Source organism: Delphinus delphis, chromosome 3 (assembly GCF_949987515.2).
Source record: "Delphinus delphis chromosome 3, mDelDel1.2, whole genome shotgun sequence".
Lineage (NCBI taxonomy): Eukaryota > Metazoa > Chordata > Mammalia > Artiodactyla > Delphinidae > Delphinus > Delphinus delphis.
In genome coordinates this window covers 57,169,094-57,190,496 of record NC_082685.1, presented here as the reverse complement: position 1 = coordinate 57,190,496, position 21,403 = coordinate 57,169,094, and the positions used below count along the sequence as shown (strand labels likewise).

Here is a 21,403-nt window from a genome sequence, read left to right as displayed (position 1 = left end):
GCCAAGCAACATCTACGTATTGTCATGTTTAACCCCAGGTGCTAGGTGCCATTAACCTCTTTTACAGCTGAGGAAACAGATTTAGGAGATGTGATCTGACCAAGGCCACACAGGTAGCAAGGTTTTAGAAAGCCATTCCAAAAATTCAGGTTGGCCTGAACTACTGAGCCCACGCTGTTAATTATACATTAAATGTCAGACAGGGCTGCCCTCCCCACCACCTCCACTCGCCCCTCAGGGTCCCTGAGGCGCAGAACAGATGGGCCTCCGGAGAAGGAGCTGCCGAGGCTAGCCCGGTCTTTTCTGTCCTCTGTGTCAGGACAAGGATTCCTTCCCTTCCCCTCCCAGTCAGGACCAGCTACATAATCTGCGGGACCCAGTGCAAAATGAAAATCTGGTGCCCCTGTTGCAAAAGTATTATAAATTTAAAAACAGCAACAGCAGAGCATTAAACTGATTTGTGGGGCCTTTCTAAGCACCGGGCCCTGAGTGACTGCCACGCAGCCGCTGAAGCCGGCCTGGGCCCGGCCTATTTTCCCCTCCTGGGGGCTGGGGAGAGCCCAGGGGCTGAGGGCCCTGATTCTGCTCCCTTCTGCGCTGCCCCAACCCCATTAGGGTCCACCTGCTTCTGGGTCGCTGTGCCCATGGCCAGGCCCTGCCCCAAGGCCTCCCCTGCAGCACCACTGTCCAGCTGGGCAGCAGCTTCATGTCACAGCCCCGAATCCGAATCCGACGGCCTGTCCAGCCTCCAGCCCGTTCCTCTGTCCACCTGTCCTCTCCTCTCAAATCCTGGCTCCTGTTCCCAGGTTCCCAAAGTCATCTGACCAGTTCGAAGCCTCTACTCCTCGGCACTCTCCTCCCCACCCTCTCCTCCCCGGTACTTCCCAGGGGCTGGGGAGACAGCCCTACCCCTTCCACACATTGTCCGTTGGACCCTCAAATCAACCCAAACCACATACCACACACATGGAGACAAAGCCGGGAAGTTGCACATGGTCTCAGATACACAATCACACAAATGGACCTGGAGCACCTAGACTCTGACGCAAAGTGTCTCTAAATCACTCCACAAAAACACAGGGCCACGCAGGTGCACGTCATGGGCTCCCGGCTCCACACCTGATACTACTGACTGCTCAGCCAATTCCTTGGGCCCTGGCTCTCCTGGTGCTTAAGAGTTCTCTCCTGAGGGCCAGGAGGAGGGGCCTCAGGCAGATGGGGAACAGGTGATGGAACGTAGGGGGCTGGGGTGCAGAGTGGTAAGGGCCTGCCTGGGACACCACCATTCCTTCAGCCCTAACCTTCCCCCACTCCCCAAATTTGAATCCCCTCCCAGCCCTGCCACTGCTCAGCCTGGGACTCTGCCTGAGCCTCTTTTGTTGTCTGAGCCCCAGTTTCTGCACCTGTCAACAGGGGATTAGAGTGTCTGTTCTGTCCACTTTCCAGGGCTTTGGAGGATCAGAGACACAAATGAAACTGTAAGCTGTAGCACCACTGACCCCAGATACCCAGACCCAGGTGTGAACCAGGTGGAGCTCTTTTCTCCGTTTCTAAGAAAAGGGCCCCAGGTGAGAATTTCTGGGGAGAGCAGGACGTAGAGCCAAGATACTGAATCCAGCCTGTTCCAGGACCCCTGCCCTGCCCTGCCCTGCCCTGTCCCAGGTGAGCACCGAGGGCTCAACCGTGCTAGCTGGGGTCAGAGCAGAGTCTAGAAAGTGAGCAGCTGCTGGGTGTAGACCCAGGAAGACTAGTGTTCTGGGAGGGGCACAGCAGCACGCAGTGGTTGCAGTGGGTATGTCCACAGGCAGCCTGCTTATGGAGTTTGCCTTGGCTTTTCTTTTCTCTCCTGAGGGATCTGGGGTTTCAACCGTTCAGATAACTGGTTCCATATGCCTTTGACAGCTCACTCACATTTCCAGCCATGACAGATCTCATTTACCTCTGGGAAATTGTGGGGGATGTGTACCTGGCCCTCTCTAGGAGGGACGTCAGCAGAAACACCAATGTCTATCCTCCCAGCCCCCCAAGCACCTTTTGCAGAGAGAAGGAATCGAGGTCACTGGTTTTATTTGAGTCCAGAGGGGAAGGCCTTGGCCGCCCCCTGGGCCCCAGGGCCCAGAAGCTGGAGGAGGGAGGGAGAGTGGCAGCACAGAAGAACAAGGCCTCCCCGCCCTCCAGACAGCCTGCAGAAAGGAGGGGACAGATCCAGAAGAAGCCCAGCTCCCTTTAGGGGCTGACCAGGAAGGGGAAGGAGGAGCTGGACTAGAGCTCTGCCCTTGTGACTGGTGCCTCCTCTGAGCAGGCCCCCCGGTGGCCTCCACACAGCAATGCCTCCAGGGCCCCTTGACCTTGTTGGTGGGCTTCATAGATCTGGTCTTCTCCAAACTCCCCCAGGTAGTGAAAGCATGTCTTGGAGAGCCTAGGGGAGCCCAGGAGGAGCCTCAGACTCTGCCCGGCTCGCAGTGGGGCAGACCAAGGCTCCATCCCACCCCAGTCCTCCAGTCACGACCTCGTGGGCCACGGCGCCCCCATGATGATCACACTGATGGTCGGCTCCGGCCCCTTCCTAAGTCCTGGGCCCATGAGACGCTTCACCTGGTCCACTTCTCCAACTCCGTAGCTGGAGGCAGTGGGAGGAGAGGGAGACAGCATTAGTGGAGCCCATCAGCACATGAAGCTGGGCACACTGGGCATCTGCCGAGTTTCGTGCCCAGATTCTGAGCCTCCTTGCTGAAAAACCAAGGACCAGAAAGGGGAAACTCTGGGCCCAAAGTCACACAGCAACCTTGTCTCCTGGCCACCTTACTCTTCTACTTGCTCCCAGCTCCAGAGCTCAGACTCTGTCCCAGCCAGTCCCCACCCTTGGGCCAGAGCCCTATTGGAGTGTGTGTGGTGTGTGAGTGGGAGAATGAGAAGCCCTACTCATCAGCCTGCCCCTGGAGGAGGGGGGCAGGGGCCAGATTTTCAACTCACCCCTGCCAGGTCTGGGAGCAGCTCTGGTCCAGGACGTCTGTGTATACCGACTCGCTCAGCTTGCCACGGCCCCCAGAGTCCAGGGTGTGAAGCTTGGCCTCTGCCTTTGTCAGATGCTGCCACATCTGGAACAAGGAGGGGTTGAGAACCAGGGCTTCAGAACTGCTCAGCGTGAAAGGAGGGGTGATTGGGCTGGGGGCGGGGACAGAAGCCTGTGTCTCTGAGGAAGAACGAGGCAATGGAGCCTTTTGAACAGGAAGCACCTGTGAGGCAGGCTTCATGGCCCTCCCCCAGGTCCAGAAAGCTGGGACCACGCCAGCTGAGGCAAGATCCGCTGCCTTGGGATGGGAGGTGGGTGGGAAACACTGAGGTGGAGAATTAGGCCTGGGCATTGGGGCCCCTCCCCCAGGTAACACCTGCCCATCAGCACACACTATTTGAAACCACAAGAACAAGGAAAGAAAAAAAACCTCCCAGTCTTCAGTGACACGTGTACTCATAGCCCCCGTGTGCGTGCGCGTGCACACAGTCACACAGACACACACAAGTACTCAGGCACGCGTGACAGGTTTGTATGTGAACTCAAGACACACACATGCTCATGGACTCATGGGACTGACAAACATGCACACGTGTACACATACACCAATGCTCCCCAGTCATGCTTTGGGAAGGAGTCCAGACTTAAGGGTGGTTCTAGAAAGGGAGGAGTCCGAGAGGACAAGCTAGTGACTCCCTGGTGTCCCAGAGATCGCCTGCTCTTTGTTGGGCAGACAGATAGGTAAACTGAGGCAGGCCGGTGCCGGTGAGGTGAAGATGGCAATATCATGGAAGGCTGAGTCTAGCTCGATGCCTTGGGGGGGGCGGGGTTTGGGGATCCAAGGCCAGCGGTGGAATCTGAGGTAGATGGAGGGGTCTGGCTTGGGTGGGGGCCTGGGTAGGGGCAGGAGAACTGCTCGCGGGGCGGCGAGGGGGTGGGGGGCTCACCTCGTAGGCCACTGCCCTGCAGGCGTCACAGCGCAGGTGAGCAGGCATGTGTGCTGAGAACTTCTCTTCATCATCCAGCTCAGGGGCGGTGGCTGTGAGTGGGGCCCTGTCCCCAAGGCCCCCTGGGATGGTCCAGGCCCCCAGCAGCAGCAGCAACAGCGGCGACAGCCTCATGGTCTGTGGAGCTGGCTCAGCAAGCAGGGACTGTGGTTGGGGTGCAGGGGTGCAGGTGTGTACGCGCAGTGGGGGTTGCTGCAGAGAGCCTGCCCCAGACCAATGGGAAACCGACACCTCACCCTCCCGTTCTCTCCCTTCCCCCAGGGCCCTGCAGACACCGCTCGCGCACCTCCTCTCGTGGGACCCCGTGGTTCCAGCCAATGAGGCAAGGAGAGGGGCTGGGCCTGGGCGAGGACACATGGGGGCTGATACCTCTCATGTCCTGGGACCTGAGCACATGGCAGGCACTACGCTTAGCCCCTCAGGGAAGGAGGTGGCTTGTTACTGTCATCTTAAATCTACCCCTGAGGACACAAAGGTTCAGAGAAAAGTGACAAATCCAAGGCCACACAGCTAGAAGGGCTATGCTGAGATTGGAACCAAGCCTGGTTGACCCCAAGGCACACTGGCCACTGAGCCACCAGGAGGAATGAGGCCACAGGCGTGGTTGCCAGCCAAGGCTCCCTCCCTGAGAGGCAAGTTCGCTGAGGCAGGGATGCCACAGTGTATGAAAGACACACATGGTCCCCTCCCCCAGGCCACACCCAGGCATAGAAGGGCACTCTGGGGTGCTAAGGGACCGCAGCAGGAAATCAGACACCTTACACCAGTTGTTCCAGCCATCGTGGCCATGGGGTCAGCAATTTATTGCACACCACGATGCGGTGAGGGGGAGTGGCCCAGGGCCCTCATTGCCATCAGGACCAGCATCTCCAGCCACAGAAAGATGTCCAGTTATTCTGACTCATAGTTCTCTCAGTCAGCTTCCAGTTCAAGGCAAGGGGGCAGTGACTCCAAGGGATCCAGGCCCCCGGGAGGCCTGGAACTTAAGGAAGGCATTGACCTCCATCCCTGACACTGCTTCTAATGGTAACTGTTCTTCCCCAACCTCATCACATCACATACCAGTCCCACAAGGCCCAGCCACTTCACTCAGAACTCTACACAGACCCCCACGCAGAGCACCTCCCACACCATGCATCTCCCTCTGCTCTCCTCAGAAGCTCCTGGAATCTCAAGGCAATTGGAACACAGGCCCTGGGTCCCGTCCCTTCCTATGCTGTAATGAACCTGAAGAGCCAGCCCCTCCCTAGGCATGTTTGCCACACCTGTTACCAGGGCAGTGGAACCAGATGAGGGCTCCTCACAGGGGCATCCCTTCTTTTGCCAGCCCTAACCCACCCTCCACCCCACCCAGAGAGATCAAGAGTCTCCTCTGGGACAACAGCTCAACCATCCTCCGTGCTTTTAAGTCTTTCCTGACGACACAATCATCTGTCCCCCACCCTCGGTGGGAATGGCTGGAACCTCCACTCCTAACCCCAGGACCAGCCAGTTCAGCTCTGAGGGCTTAGACAAGCCAAGTCAGAGGCTGGGGTTGAGGGGAGAATGAGGGGCGGTACTCCCAGCTGGAGACTACAGTCACCTCCCCACCTTCCCCACAGCACCCCCACCCCAAGTCCCGGGATGACCCTCCATGGCCCCTTCCGTATTACTTCCCTCTCCACCTCCACCACCTGTCCCCGCAGCTCTCTCTCTCAGATGAGACTCACCTAGGGCCTGCACTAGCCACTCTCCCCCGCAGGCTCCCAGGCCAAGGCTCAGATCCTCTTGCAAAGAATAACAGATTTGATAGCCAGTGTCTTTCTCTCCTCATCCCATCAGTGCTCACTAGCCTGCTCCACCTCTGCTGGGCCCACCTTCAGGGAGACACAGACAGCTCACTACCTCTGGGGGCAGCCCTGTCCCCTGCAGTTCCCATTTCCTGCTGCCCCCGAGGAACCCCATCACCCCCTCAGGTCGGCATCTGGGGCCATGTCCTGGGATTTCTCACGCTACCAACTAAAAATTGTCACTTGCTAGCTGCCTCTACAAGGATGAAATCACTAGCCAGTGCAATCGCTGACCTTCAATACACCCTGAAAGGAGTTCTGGGCAGAGATCAGGAATGAGGCCCTCTGTGCTCTGGGAAACACTGGCAGAAAAGGCCTTTAGATAATCAGATATTTTCAGGAGAAGATTTTATGAGCCCAATTTCTTGCATCTTCTCATAACTAGAAAAGCACTAAAATCATTAATGGACATCTGCTCCTTGTGACTAGCAGCAACCTTCTGCCAAAATGTGTGCTCGATTGCCTGTATCCTCCTTCACCAAACCCACATCTATACTGACTTCCCTCACTTACCTCTTCAGAGCAGTTCCTCAGTGCTGAGAGGCTGTCTCCCAGGCTTATAGTTTTCATTTTGCCCCAAATAAAACCTAACTCACAGCTCTCACGTTCTGCATTTTTTTCATCCCACAACACACACACACACACACACACACAGCCCCCCAACACACCACACTCTGGGAATGCTTGGGAAAGGGGTATACGATTCTGTCGGGGAAGGAAACAGGCAGCCATTTCCTGAGCTCCAGCTCCATCAGCGCTGGGGGTCTCAGATAAGCACTCTGAAGGTAACTTCTGGTCTGAAGACTGCATGAGATGGGTAAAAGAAAGAGGTGATATTAGGAAAAGAAGGCACAGGACTGGATGCCAGAACTTCCAAGGCCATTAACGGGCCCCAACACCATGGGGATCAGGCCCTTGGGCCTCACACGGGGAACAAGGAGCCCTTGCTCGGCTGGGCGGGACCCAAGCTGGAGGGTGGAGCACAGAGGAGCAGAGGAGGCGCGGGGCTGGGGGTCCCGCTCACTGGCAGGTAGTACATCCCGTCCAGGGGCCCCGCCTCGGAGGCCCAGGGTAGCTGGGGGCCGCTGAAGGCCGGCGGGCCCGGGGATGGTGGCAGTGAGAGGCCAGGGATAGGCCCATAGGCCGGCGGGTAGAGGCCGGGGCCCAGGGCCAGCGGGGTGTAGACGCGGCGGGGTGGCACCGAGGGCGAGGGTGGCAGCAGCACCTCCACGTACTGCCCGCTCTCGGGGTCGAAGAGCAGCCGCAGCCGAGGCTGCCTCGGCGCCTCCACAAAGTAGTAGCGGCCGCTCTCTGGGTCCACCAGGACCTTCCCCGGGTGCGCGGCCCCGGGCGGCCTGCGCGCCCCCTGGGAGGGGCCTTCCGGGGACCGGTCCATGGGAGGCGCCGAGGCGGCGCGGGCCTGGGGCGGGGCCGCTCTGCCAGCGGACGCTTGGGTCTCCCGCGGGAGGGGCGACTGGACCGCAACCGCGGGCTCAGGGGCCATAGGTGGCGTCTCCTGTTTCGGTGCTATTCCAGGGCTCGAGCTAGGGTACGCCTGCGGGGAGCTAGGGCGGGGCGGTCCGGGAGGTTGGGTCCCTGCCGGCCCTATCGGCGACTTCTGGGGTGAGGTGCGAGCGCCGCCTAGAGGGCTGGTACGACCCTTGTCGTCGGGGACCAGGCGCTGGGGCTCTGCATCCCTGTTCTTTCCGCCAGGACCGCGCACCAAGACTCCCTGGGTTCCCTCCGGCCGGCGGCCTAAGGCCAAGGCACCAGGCAGGCGGATCTCAGTGCGCGCGAAGGGTTTCGCCGTGCTGTTCTCTGCCCTCCGCCGCAGGACCCCGTTGGGCTGCGTAACGTCCCGGGGGACTGTGTCTGTGGTTGGCTCTGGGGTCTCGTAGGGGTGTGACACGACCGGCAGAAAGTCCTTGAGAAAAACGGAAGTGTAGTGAGCTGGGGCGGGGGCCCCCAGCGCCTGAAGCCCTTGTGTCTTGGATGCGCCGCCGTCCTCCCCGCGGGGTTCCGCAGGAGGCGCAGGGAGCCCTGAGCCTGGGGTGCTTGCCGGGAAGCTTGGCGCGTATGTGGTCTTCACCATCTTGCGCACGTCGCGGGGCCGCGGAATGGCCACGCGCGGGCGTCCCGAGGCCGCTTCTCCAGAGCCCAAGGCTTCCGGGCGCGCATCGGCATCCAGGGTGCCCACGAGGCGACTGAGGGGCAGCTGGGGTGCAGCCACCGCTGGCGACAGCTGGCTGCCTGGGAAGGCAAGATCCGGCATCTCCCGCGTGGACGGACTCTGCGCCTCTGTTAGCTCTGGAGTCCCGGGTGCAGATGGCGTGGGTGGCACCAGTTCCTCCTGGGCTACGCCATTCATAGCTTCCCGCGTAGAAACTACCGCTGAGCTCTGCACTGTGGAGTCCCACGTCTCTTGGGGCAATGGGCTCCACGTCCCAGTAGGACGATCTGGAGTCTCCCATGAGGACAAGTTTGGCGGGGACGGGCTCCTACTCCCCTCAACTATATCCCCACCTGCCGGATGCGGAACCTCCCACGAGGAAGGAGCTTCGGGGGATGGGCTTCTTGCACTGGCAACACCCCGATTCCACTGGGAAAGGGTCGGAGGGGAAGGGCTCTTCCTGCTGACAGTTTCCGTGACAGCAGCATCCTGATTTCCCCATGCGGAGGATGCCTCGGGGAGCGACGGGCCACTCACCTTCCGGATAGCCCTATTCCACGGGGACAGGTTCTGGGGCGAGGGGCAGTGAGGACCCCGCACGGTCCCATTTGGGGCTTGCCACAGCGGGGATGGGCTCCTCGGTCTCACGGCCTTACTCGAAACCTCCCGGGGGGCCCTAGACTGGGAAGACGGACTCTGTGCCCTCAGGACGGTTCGATCCGGAGTCTCTTGCGGGAACCGAGTCTTGGGTTCCTGGTGGTGCGCCTCCTGGATCTTCTCCCCAGACTGCAGGAAGATGCTGGAACTAACTGGACCCAGAGGCTCGGTCCCGGGCGCGGGCTTGTCGCGCCGAATTGCGCGCTCCCGGAGGCTAGGCCACGGTCGTGGGGCCCTGGCGGGGGCTGAACTATAATGCACACGAGGTGGCCGAGACCTGGCCTCCTTCAGAGCCACTCGAGTACTGCGGGGCGTTTCCGGGGCCGCAGGCTCTGGCGGTACCGTGGGTCCGAATGTGGCGCTGCTTGGGGCAGGGGTCGCGGGGCTCAGTTTTCTGGCCAGCGCCGTCTGCACGAGGTCCGCGGCAGCCTGCAGGCGGCCCAGAGACTCGTCCAGGGAGCCGGTGCGCAGGAACAGTCGCGGGGGCGGCGCGCTGGCCTCCCGCGGGGGACTCCGGGGCCGGGGGCGCAGCTCGATCTGACGTTTGGGCACCGTCCGGGGCCTGGCAGGCGCGGCACGCTCCTCCAGCGCCACCTCCACACACTCGAACTGCGCTGGGGTGGCAGGACTCGGCCCGCGGGGTCGCAGCTGCAGGTAGGTGGCCCAGCGGGAGCCACCGTCGGGGCCCTGGGGCTGCGGTTCGGCAGAGATGGGAGACGCGGAGCCGGGCGGAGAGAGGCTGCGGAAGGCCTGCGTCGTGAGCTGTTGCACCTCGCTATCCTCTGCGTCAGAACGGCTGAACAGGGGCCCGGCGCCGAAGATGACTTCCATCTCCCCCGACGGCAGCATGCGCAGCTGGGGCTGGGGTGGCCGCGGGCCCGAGGCCGGGCCTCGCGGGAAACCCGAGCCGGGCCCGAGCTGCTGGCGGCTATTCTGGGCACTGACGGACAGGCGAGGCTGCGCGCCCTCCCCCAACACAGGGGCCACCGTGGGCCAATTCGCCCTGCCCTCCGCGTCCGGCCCAACGTCCGGGGGCTCTGGAGAACCCGGAGCCGTGTGGTAGGAGCCTGACGAACTGGAGGAGTCCTGGCGCCGCGCGGGGGCCGCGGGCAGCCGCCCTGGGACCCCGGGCAGGGTTGGCGGGGCGAACGCGGTCAGCATGCTGAGGCCGGACGCCGCGCACTCTCTCCCTCGCGTTCGCCTCTGCTGGTGCCGCGGATGCCAGCACTGTCCCCGCCCCGCCCGCGGGTGCCGTGGGGTCACCGCGCCTTAAAGCGGCCGCGTCCGCTCCCGAGACGGCGGCGTAGGCAGTCGGAGAGACCTGGGCCCTGGGTCCTACCCTCCCAGACCCCTTCTCCGGCGCGGCCGGAGAGCCTGGGGTGGCATTCCAGGCTTTGGTGAGGGGAGGGCAGGCATCCAACTTGTACGCAGGAGCTAGGCCCAGCTCCACTCATCCATCACAGGTGACGGAACGGAGGCTAAGCAGGGACCTGCCTGAGATCAAGCACTACGGCATGTGGATCAGAGTGTGAGCCAGGAGACCAGACAACTAAGGTCTTGCTAACAATTTCATCTTTATGTCAGCGCCCCGCGTCTTCCCATCACTGCAGTGCACCCCCTCCTCCCTGGCCCTCCCATAGTCTGTCGCTAGAGCCTATAAGGGTGCATCCCCCCTCACCTTTGATAGAGGAGCATGGCTTGGAGGGCTCCCCCCGACTCCAAAAGTTGTACTGGGGCCTCAAAAAACTGCTGTCCCTGACTGGACCCACTGCCCTTAGTGGAAACCTAGGTTGGAGGGGACAGTTCTAGCTTTTCAGGCTTCCAGAACAAGTCCCGGATGCTGATGTGGCATCTCTTAGGAACCTCTGGGGTAGCTGTGGTCCCTTCTCTAAAGCCCCTCTGAGGCAAGAATAGCTCTGTGCTCCCCCATACACTCACAAGGCCCTCATCCAGCCCCTGCCACCTTAGGACTTGCCCTGGGGACAAGTGCTGATGGGGAAGCAGCCACCACCTGTCACTCTCCTGGGACAATGACAATGGGCACCACTTGCCCTTAAACTTCTGGCTTCAAGGTCCTGCTATGACTCAGGCCCCAGCTGGCCCTGGAGCAAGAGCACTGGCCCCTCCTACGCATTAATTCTCACACTGAGCCAGGAAAGGCTAGACTTGACAAATCTGACTCAGCCTCCCTTGAGTGGGACCCCTGCCTGGTGTGTCCCCTTTATCACCTACGGCACATTAGTGATGGCTTCTGAGAGGATCCAACCTGTCCATCACATCCAGCCCTGCGTATGCAACTTGAGCACGTCATAGCCCCTTCACACACTGTTACCCCACCTTAAAAAGACATAGCAGAAGAAAAACACACACACACAACACAGCATTGTCCTTTTTCCTTCCTCCATTTGTGCAGACTAATAAGCTTCTAAGTTTGGGAGAAGTGTAAGAAGGTGCAAATGTGATTCACAGGTACAGCGTTACTGTTATGTGATGGAAACTGATTTCCCAAATTCACTGTGGTCCTGGAACCCACCATCTTTGAGCTCTCCAGTCGGGGCTTCTCATAGACACATACACAACACATACACAGATAGCCCTTCAAGTTGGGAGAGTTAAATTTACCAGGGCACTGGGGTAACCAGGGTTGTTTATATAGGAAAGAATTTAATACCAAGAGTAAGAAGGGACAGTGCCTACTAGACAACCAAGTAGTCCTTCCCTAGGCTACAACCCCATACCCCCATGGGCCCCCACTACTACCCAAAGGAGGGAGGGAGGGGAGTAGCAGGGGCTAGAGACTCGAGGAGCATCCATTCTGAACACAGCAGTGGCCTGGCAGGTGGTGGTCCAAAAGGCAGGCAGGGAAGAAGGAAAGAGTGTCTTTTGCCTTTCGCCCTACCTCTTCCCTGGGGTCCAGGCCACTGTGAGGCCTGAGGGAGGTACCCACAGGGATCGGAAGGGTCAGGATGGGGACCACCACAGCAGAGAAGGCAGAGGTTGGGCATTACAGCCAGATAACAGGAAGGAGACGCCCATTTTATTTTTCCCTGGAACACTGGCGGCTCCAGGTCTGACGCATCCCCGAGGCTTTCTTATGCTTCTGGTCCAGCACCTGGGCCATGTAGTTCTCCTGCTGCTTCTGGATCCAAAAGTCAGACATGTGATTCCTGCAACGGAGCCGGCTGGGCATGGGCTGGGGACAGCCCAAGGGTAGGGACCAGAGGTCTGGCTCCCCACTTCCATCAACAATCCCCAGCCTGGCCTGGACCCCTCACCTGAAGATCTCTTTCTGCTGGCTGATAACTTGCTGCAACTCCTTAATCTCATTCTCTTTGCCATTAAGTATATCTTCTTGCTTTATAACGTGAGACTCAATTTCTGTGGGGGAGAGAGGCAGGGAGGAGGAGTGGTTCCCATCCCATGAGCTCCTTCCTGAAATAAGGCATTCCCTCAGGGGTCTCTTCAGAACTTGGCTCCCCCAACGCAGAGGTTGTCCAACAGTAGTTGCTAATACCTTCGTAAGAATGAGTTTATTATGGAGTCATGATGGGGTGGGAGTGGAGGGCACAACATCTTGATGAATGTGTCAGTGACTTTACAGCTCTATTCTGGACCAGGTAGCTCACATGAGGGCAGGCAAGGGCCCTTGGAGAGAGATGGTCAGCCCTGCCCAAAAGCAGGAGGATGAATGGCTCCTGCCCTCAACTCCTGCAGCTCTTTACAGATATCACCTCCTTGGTGAGACCCTTCCTAGTCTAAAATCACAACCCTTCCCAATACTTCCTATCCCCTTTTCCTGCTTTATTTTCCTTCTTAGCACTTATATCTCACAGACCATACATTTTGCTCATTTGTCTTTTCCTCTACTAGGATCTAAGGTCCACAAGGACAAGGATTTTTTGTTTTATTCACGGCTTTAACCCTAAGGCCTAAAATAGTACCTGGCACGTACTAGATGTACAGTACTTTTACTTGTGGAATGAACAGGATGTCCCCTGGGCCTTTAGGTCTTAGAAACATCACCTAGTTCAGTCATTTCAATCCAACCAGACCTACTGAGGACCAGCTGGATGCCCAGCCCTGTGTTAGGGCCTCAGGGGAGAAGACAGGATCCCTATTCCACAGGGCGGGTGGGGAGGACCCAGGGAGACAGTGGTGGCAAAGATTAAGTGCTCATTAGAAGCAAGCGTAAGTTTTGTGTCTTGGGTTAAAATCCAGTAAGGCTGTAGGGATCTCGGGTTGCTTCATTTACATAATGTCCCTCAGGGAGTCCTGGAAAATTCTGATCCTCAAAGGAAGAAAATCCTACTGCTTTTAAAGGCTGGACAAAGATTAACTGGAACATAAGCTCTGAAAATGCAGATATACTGAAGCAGTGAAGGTTTCAAAAGAGAAGATCTGATTAAAAAGTTAAGGCACACGTTACAGAGAGACATGGGTGAAGGAAAAGAATGAAAACATGGGCTCACTGGGCCACAGGACCAGGACTATTGAACCTCCTTCCCCAGGTCATCCAGTGAATCCAAACTGATTGTCTGTGAAGTTCTTATGGGAAAAAAGTAACATAGGGCTTCCCTGGTGGTGCAGTGGTTGCGAGTCTGCCTGCCGGTGCGGGGGACGCGGGTTCGTGCCCCGGCCCGGGATGCAAAAAAAAAGTATCATAAATGTGTTTGATTCTTTTAAAATAAATGAGAGCTAAATTTAGAATAAACAGCACCCAATGAGAGAATGGTTAGAAAAGCCTTTTGAGAATAAGGAACTATGTAAGAGTAAAACTGGAACCATGCAAAGGGAGGTAGCGGGGGTGGGAGACAGGCCAGGGGGTAGCTCAGGTCACCAGATCTCCTCATGTGAGGGCTTATGCCCTACTGGAGGAGTTCAGGACTTTCTTGGGGGAGGCAGCCAGGCTCCTCCCCGTGACTCACACACCTTCCACAAGCAGTCGCAGAGCCCCGAGGCCCTGGCTGATCTCTAGGAAATGTCCTAGAGGAAGGGCCTCTAGCAGCACCAGGAAAGAACCCTAGGTTCCTTTTAGGGAAGTGGGGGGATGTCCAGGGAAAGGGGAAGGACTAGGAGACCAACATCCTTGGGTATGGAGGCACTGACTGCCTGTTGGGCTCCAGGAGGTCCTAACAGGAGCTCTTTTTTTAAATTTATTTATTTTATTTATTTTATTTTTGGCTGCATTGGGTCTTCGTCGCTGCGCGCGGGCTTTTCTCTAGTTGCGGTGAGCGGGGGCTACTCTTTGTTGCGGTGCATGGGCTTCTCATTGCGGTGGCTTCTCATTGCGAAGCATGGGCTCTAGGCACGCGGGCTCAGTAGTTGTGGCTTGTGGGCTCTAGAGCGCAGGCTCAGCAGCTGTGGCGCACAGGCTTAGTTGCTCCGCGGCATGTGGGATCTTCCCGGACCAGGACTCGAACCTGTGTCCTCTGCATTGGCAGGCGGATTCTTAACCACCGCACCACCAGGGAAGCCCTAACAGGAGCTCTTGATCAAACAACCATGAGGCTTGTTAGTCCACTTGGCCAGATTAAGATGGCAGCCTGCTGGCATCTTTCCAGTGACAGTACTCACCAGGGGAGAGAGAAGGCTGCATTGGTGGGTAGGGGGTGCCCAAGGCTCCAGGTGGGGGCCCATCAGGAGAGACACTGAACCTCTTTTGGGCTTGAATTCTGGCCTACTCGAAATGAATGCTGCAGTGAATGAAGGAAATGTTGTATATGGAATTCACATCTACTTCTTTTTTTTTTTTTTTTTTGCAGTACGCGGGCCTCTCACTGTTGTGGCGTCTCCTGTTGTGGAGCACAGGCTCCGGATGCGCAGGCTCAGCGGCCATGGCTCACGGGCCCAGCCACTCCACGGCATGTGGGATCTTCCCAGACCGGGGCATGAACCTGTGTCGCCTGCATCGGCAGGCGGACTCTCAACCACTGCACCACCAGGGAAGCCCCACATCTACTTCTTAAACTAGGTAAGGGGAGTTTAGCATTCTGGGAAAATGAAAGGGGGTCCTAAGGTCTCAGGACACTGAGTAGCTCACTGAAAGTGCCCCACAACTCAGAGCACCAACTGAGTCAACAGGTGGCCACAGGCATCTGCATAGAGCAGAGTTGAAACCTAATGGCCCACAGACATATTTTCCTTGGCCCATACAATATTTTAAAAATTTTTAAATCAGTTGCCAACCCTAAAAAGTCAGAAAAGCTTCCATTAAAATGTGGTCTCCAGTTTCTTTTTTAAAGATCTGACAGTACTGGGCCCCTATTCCTACGGCAGAGGCTCTAGGCCCTTGAGAGGGGGCATGGTTCTCCACATTACCACAGTCCCCACTCCTCCTAGTGGGTCCCCAACACTGAAACTAAGGGTCAGATTCCACACAGCACTGTGATTGCCCCGTTGTTCCTCTGGTAACAGAGTTATAAGTCAAGTACACTATTTCTAATAGTCACCAAAAGTGGGAAAACAAAAAGGTAGGCTAAGAAGGTCATATGTTTCAAGAAAAATGGGAGCGAGCCCATTCCTTTATGGCCATGAAGAATACTGTACACCAACTACTTCCCTCATTTCCGTGGCCTGCCTGGTCCCTGAAGGCCTTTGCGAAGGTGTGGCCCACCTGGGCTTGCCTTTATCCTCAGCCAGGGGCAGAAGTTGGGGTGAAACCCTGCTCTGAACACCGGCACTGGGCTGTGAGGGAAGAGCCCACGTACGTAAGCATGGGAGGGAGCGTGGGCCTCCCGCCTACCATTGCACTTGGTGATTAGCTGGTCCTTCTTGCTGGACTCCTGCGGGGCTCTGCTCTTGGCACTGGAGAGCCTGAGTGGAGAAGATAAGAAAGGGTGGGAAGGCTGATGGGCAGATGGGACCCCCAACCGTTCCCCCACTACCAAGGCCCACTCACGCCTTTTCAAAGGCCAGCTTCTCTTTCTCCAGCTGTTTAGACAGCACCTCTACATCTCCGAGGGCAAACTGCAACTTCTCCTCTTCCTTGGCCAGGAGAACCTTGGTCTTGGCATGGGCAGCTTTCTCTTCCTGCAGGGGCAGCAGCAGTGACCTCATTATCCCAAGCCACTTTGGGTCTCCTAGGCTCCCTTAACCAGCCCCCTTTCTCAGAATGGCACATAGAATCCAGGGTACAGGAAGATTCTGTCCTTACTATTGGGGCTGGAGGCTCTCAGAGGCTAATACTCAATGACTCTACCCAATCACAGGGATCCTGGGAAATGGGGGAAGCTTAGAAGCTGACAGAGGCCATCACTTACCACCAGCTTTTTCTCCACTGCCTGGAACTCTTCTTTACTGACAAAATTTTCATCCTGGAGAACCATCTGCAACAGAGGCTGGCTCAGGGAGGGGCTGGGGTGGTAGGGGTTTCTCTCGGGACCAGGACTGAGAATAGATAATGGGATGCCCCGGGCACCTAGGATGACACTGGGGCCCAGGAAAGGGAGAGTTCATTCCACAAGATTCACTGATGCTCAGCTCTATGTCCTGCCCTCAAGTAGCAAGAAGTCTCATGGAGAAGACAGCCCATGGCCACCACTTCTAACATGGTGTGTGCTATGATGGAGGTTCCCAGAGGAGGCCCCTGACCCGCCTGGGGAAGGGTCAGAACAGCTTGAAGGGAAAGGGATGTCAACTTGATATCTGACTGCTAAATAGGGGTGGGCCAGAAGAAGAGGATGGAAAAGAAAAGTGTTCCAGACGGTGAGAACACACATGCAAAGGCCAGCTGCCAACAGAAAGACCTGGGTACCTAAAGGTATGCAGGTAATTCAGTGTCCAGAGCTGCATACTACCGTTAAAGAAATAGATGTGAAGTCAGTTTTATGTGTCCCCACCTTCTTACCCAGATAAAAAACAAAACAGAAAAACCATGAACTCCAGTTGGCCAGCGTTTTACCATGCCTGTCCATGTAATCTGTGGCTCCAATGCTTTGCACACATGAACGGGGGTTTGACCAAAAAAGCAAAAGCAAAGGGACATAAAGGGATTGGAAGCCTTTAAGTCAACATGTGAAGAGCCAATTCTGTGCTTACTGCACTCATCATGGGGAGGGGATTCCATAATAGGAAGGATGTTATAGTTACTCTGCACACAAGGGCCTTGGCAAGTCAGTGAAGTCATCTTCAATTAGAAATGAGGAAATTGGGAATTCCCTGGCGGTCCAGTGGTTAGGACTCCAGCTTTCACTGCGAGAGGCCGGGGTTGGATCCCTGGTCAGGGAACTAAGATCCCACAAGCCATGTGGCGAGGCCAAAAAAAAAAAAAAAAAGAAATGGGGAAACTAAAGCTCAGCGAATAGATGGGCATATCTATCAGGCCCTGCACAACCAGTCAAAGAGAGTAGGAAACAACTTGGCGTTGACTAAAATTCCCCGGTAAATATTCACGAGACACTGCCCCCTTTTGGCTCCACCTCTACCAGCCGGAACACATCTGGGCCCCGCCTCCTCGTGATGACGCCATTGGCAATGTGCTCTCGGCCCGCCCCTGGCATCGGGACAGCGTCTGGCCCCGCCCCCACCACTTAGGCGTCCAGTCCGGCATCCCCCAGCTCTTCTGGTTGCGTACCACGTTCCTCAGCTGGTGGATCAGTTCCTCCTGAGCCTCAATCACGTCCCGCAGTTGATCGAAGGCGAGACACACTGATCCTGAACCCCCCTGCGACCACCCGACGGGCGTCCCCATCTTTCGCCCCCGCCAGCTCGTTGGAAATGGCTGCCGCGGCTGGCCTCCCCGCTGACGCTCACCAATGAAAATGAGACGCCACAAAGCACCCTGGCAACCAGGGGCGGGGACTTCCTTTGTTAGCAGGGATGGGGCCCGCCTCTTAAAGGAGCCGCTCTCTTAGAGGAGCCGCCTGGGTAAGAGAACCTCCAACACCGTTAGTAATTTAAGTTTATAGGGAATTTGCACAACTATTATATGATATGTTTCTCACGCAGTCCTGAGGAGCGGGCAGGGCCCGTCTTATACTTACTGTAAGGGCTGAGGGGCAGGCAACACTCAGACACCAGCCCTCACCCTTCTCCCAGGGCCCAAGACCCTGAAGCAAGGGTCAGCTGAGACAACCCCTGCATATTTAGCTTCACATGTCTCTTTATTCCACTTCAATCTCTAAATTTTCCCCATAGTATGAGACTCCAGCCTCCTGTGATCTTTATTCCTCCTAGGAACACACTTAGTACTTAGGGGGCCTGAGCCTAAGCAATGAACGGAAGCTCAAGAATAGAAAAGGAGAGTGGCTTCACCCAAGATAAGAGTCCTCACATTTTGGTACCAGGCTCTGGACAGCCTGAAGAGCCTGAAGATATTAGAACTGAAGTCAGGCATAAAGGAGACTTGTAAAATGGAGGCAGGGAAGGATAAGGTGATCACACATCCCCACCAATCCTCATTGAGGGCTTTTTTTTTTTTTTTTCCTGTACGCGGGCCTCTCACTGCTGCGGCCTCTTCCGTTGCGGAGCACAGGCTCCGGACGCGCAGACTCCGCGGCCACGGCCCACGGGCCCACGGGCCCAGCCGCTCCGCGGCATGTGGGATCCTTCTGGACCGGGGCACGAACCCGGGTCCCCTGCATCGGCAGGCGGACTCTCAACCGCTGCGCCACCAGGGAAGCCCTGAGGGCTTGTTTTGAAACCCAAATAAGATTACGCTCAGGCTATTAGATATTAGCTATTACCAGAGCTAATATTTATCGAGTATTCACTATTTCATGACACCATTATGCCTTATTAGTGTTATTTCATGTGATCCTCACAATAACCTTGTGAAGTAGGTTCTAATGTCCACATTTTACAGATGAGAAAATGCAGGTTCTATGAGAATGAATAACCCAATAAGCCAAGGTCACCCAAGCTAGTGAGCCTTGGAACAGGGTTTTGACAGAGGCAGTCTGATTCCAGAGTCCATGTTCTTAACCGTGATGCTGTGATGCATTTTGGTTGAACATAATGGATTCTGAAGTTATGGAATTTGAAACCCCCAAGTAGGAAATGACTGTAATAAGAAGGAGTTTGGAAAAAATGTTGTCGATGACCACAAAGGGAAGTTGAAATTTCAGGTAAGCCACTTAGGCTGCTCTCCTTAGCTGCTTAGGTGCCTCTTTTTGGCTGGATGTTATGACCTAACAAACATGGCCATTCCTGTGGCTCTCCCAGTGGTAGCCCTTGTTTTATCTTTCCTTTTTTATTGTGTCTGTTCTCATGTCCTTGAGGGCAAGGCCACCTCTGTTGATCAGTTTTTAAGGGCCTAGAGCTGTAGAGTCCAACAGAATTTCTCTGATGGAAATGTTCTGCACCGTCCAGTACCAGCAGCCAGTAGCCTCACGTGGCTCAGCAGTACTTGAAATGTAGCTCAGGTGACTGAGGAATTGCTTTTTAAATTTTTTAAAATTCCAATTAAAATTTAAATTTAAATAGCCAGGGACTTCCCTGGTGGTGCAAAGGTTAAGAATCCACCTGCCAATGCAGGGGACACGGGTTCGAACACTGGTCCGGGAAGATCCCACATGCACGGAGCAACTAAGCCCGTGCACCACAACTACTGAGCCTGGGCTCTAGAGCCCGTGAGCCACAATGGCTCACGTGCTGCAACTACTGAAGCCTGTGTGCCTAGAGCCCATGCTCCTCAAGGAAGAGTAGCCCCCGCTCACTCCAACTAGAGAAAGCCCAGGCACACCAATAAAGACCAAACGCAGTCAAAAGTAAATAAATAAATAAATAATAAATAAATTTAAATAGTCATATTTGGCTAGTGGCTACTGTATTGGATATCATGGGACTCTAGGGTGCTCTGTGGTTTATGTGCCTCAGGACAGAGACCTCTAGGAACTTTGTCTTTCAAATGTGAATGCTCCTTTGAATTACCCTGGACAAAGCTGCACATTGCTCTGGGGCAGCGATCACTGAATCTCCCCATGGACTCTGTCCCCTCTCTAGGGTCTTTTAGGAGGTGCTGCTTGATGTTCCCTTGCCACTCAACATTCACCTCCGCCAGCTGCCCTCCACATTTAGGGCAAAATCCTAAAAGGCTCCAGCAGCCAGTTCCTGAGGATGGGAAGTTATGAGCAAAGAGAGAACCCTGGATCCAGGTCCGCACCCTGCATACTAGCATGGACACCCTGGTTGGGGATTGCCACGGACTCCCACTCTATGTCAACAAAAACTACAGGTTCTTAGCCAGCTGCGGCTCAGCAAAGCTCAGAATAACATGACATCACAGATAGCTTTGTGATCCTGCCCTGGGAAGTGCTGCCTTTCTGCACAGGCTTGTCATACTGGTTGATGTCCTGGTTATCTACTGCTGTATTAACAAATCACCCAAAATTTACAGCTTAAGAAAATCACCTTGCTCAGGAATCTTCACTTTGGGCAGGGTTCAATAGTGAAAGCTTATTTATGCTCTATGCCTGGGATGGTTAGTGGGGTGGGGGGTGAGGGTATGAGAAGTTCCACTTCCAGGACGTCTCACTCGCGTAACTGGCAAGTTGGTGCTGTCAGCTGGGAGCTCATCTAAAACTCAGGACCAAGGTTCTTGGTTCCTCACCATGCGCCACTTGGGCTTTCTCATAGCATGGTGATTGGGTTTAAAAGAAAGCATCCAAAGTGATGAAACAGAGGGAATACCCTAGTGGTCCAGTGGTTAGGACTCTGTGCTTCCACTGCCGGGGGCCCGGGTTCCAAAAACAAAAACAAAAGCAAAACACAAAGTGACGAAATGAGAGATGCCAGTTTTCTTAAGGCCTGGGCCTAAAAACTGGCATAGTGTCATTTCTGCCCAACCCTATTCGTCAAGGAACCACAGAGTCCGTATTCAAGCAGTGGGGACATGTCCTACCTTTTTTTTTTTTTTTCTTTGCGGCACATGGGCCTCTCACCTCCGTGGCCTCTCCCCCCGCGGAGCACAGGCTCCGGACCCGCAGGCCCAGCGGCCATGGCCCATGGACCCAGCCGCTCTGCGGCACGCAGGATCCTCCCGGACCGGGGCACGAACCTGCGTCCCCTGCACTGGCAGGCGGACTCCCAACCACTGCGACACCAGGGAAGCCCCATCCTACCTTTTGATAGGAGTAGTTTCAAAGAATTTGAGCTGTACTTCCAGAGGAAGTCCTGACAGGTGACATGTCATTTCCTTCAAGGTTCAGTTCAGATAATACCAGACTGGAACTTAGTCTAATGGGGGAGACAGATAATAATCAAATAAACACCCAAATAAATCCCAGTTTAAGTCACTATTCAAGTAAATAGCATTATAGCTATGAGAGGTACAAGAAAGAGAGGAATGAGAATAATTTAAAAGGAGATTTAGCCCAGCCTGGGGTGTCAGGTGTGAGGAAGAGATGTTTGAGCTGAATGAAACCTATTAAGGTAACCAGGAGGCACTTTGCAAAGGGGGCAGGGGCAAGTGAATGGGAAAGGCTTCCAGAAAGAGTGAATAGTATATACAAAGTCCCTCGGGCAAAAGGGTTGGCATAGTGTAGTAACTAAAAGGCTAGTATGGCAGAAAAGAAAAAGATGTACAGGACAAGCAGGGGTAGCCTACGGCCAGAAACTTGGTAGAGCCTTGTTAAGTATTAGGCCATACTGAAGACTTTGCTGATTTTTATTACAGGGGCAAAAGAAAGGTACTGAAGTATTTTAAACAAGAGGGTGATATGCTATAATTTATGCTTTGAAAAGATCTCTCTGGTTGCAGCAAGGTGTACAGATTGGAGATGGCCCTAAG

At 55.6% G+C, this 21,403-nt stretch overlaps 3 protein-coding genes across 5 annotated transcripts; all 3 read right to left on the bottom strand.

Moving 5' to 3' along the window:
- Nucleotides 1–1,416: 1,416 nt before the first annotated feature.
- On the bottom strand, nucleotides 1,417–4,377 carry MZB1 (marginal zone B and B1 cell specific protein). The gene is made up of 4 exons (XM_060006905.1): nucleotides 3,961–4,377; nucleotides 2,974–3,098; nucleotides 2,510–2,620; nucleotides 1,417–2,419 (listed from the first exon to the last, which is right to left on the bottom strand). Exons 1-4 carry the CDS (start codon nucleotides 4,375–4,377, stop codon nucleotides 2,263–2,265), a joined length of 810 nt encoding a protein of 269 aa, XP_059862888.1. The 3' UTR covers nucleotides 1,417–2,262.
- A 1,338-nt stretch (nucleotides 4,378–5,715) lies between these two features.
- Nucleotides 5,716–9,837, bottom strand: PROB1 (proline rich basic protein 1). Its single transcript, XM_060006904.1, has one exon. The coding sequence runs from the start codon at nucleotides 9,835–9,837 to the stop codon at nucleotides 6,772–6,774; it is 3,066 nt and encodes a 1,021-aa protein (XP_059862887.1). The 3' UTR covers nucleotides 5,716–6,771.
- A 1,648-nt stretch (nucleotides 9,838–11,485) lies between these two features.
- On the bottom strand, nucleotides 11,486–17,390 carry SPATA24 (spermatogenesis associated 24). 3 transcript variants are annotated; one of them, XM_060008745.2, is made up of 6 exons: nucleotides 17,249–17,390; nucleotides 15,936–16,001; nucleotides 15,575–15,705; nucleotides 15,419–15,489; nucleotides 11,952–12,054; nucleotides 11,486–11,843 (listed from the first exon to the last, which is right to left on the bottom strand). In XM_060008745.2, exons 1-6 carry the CDS (start codon nucleotides 17,363–17,365, stop codon nucleotides 11,714–11,716), a joined length of 618 nt encoding a protein of 205 aa, XP_059864728.1. In that variant the 5' UTR covers nucleotides 17,366–17,390; the 3' UTR covers nucleotides 11,486–11,713. The 3 variants fall into 3 exon arrangements, with proteins under 3 accessions (XP_059864728.1, XP_059864727.1, XP_059864729.1); XM_060008744.2 differs by having other exon boundaries at nucleotides 11,486–11,815; XM_060008746.1 differs by lacking the exons at nucleotides 11,486–11,843; nucleotides 11,952–12,054 and adding an exon at nucleotides 13,973–14,369.
- Between the last annotated feature and the right edge of the window lie 4,013 nt (nucleotides 17,391–21,403).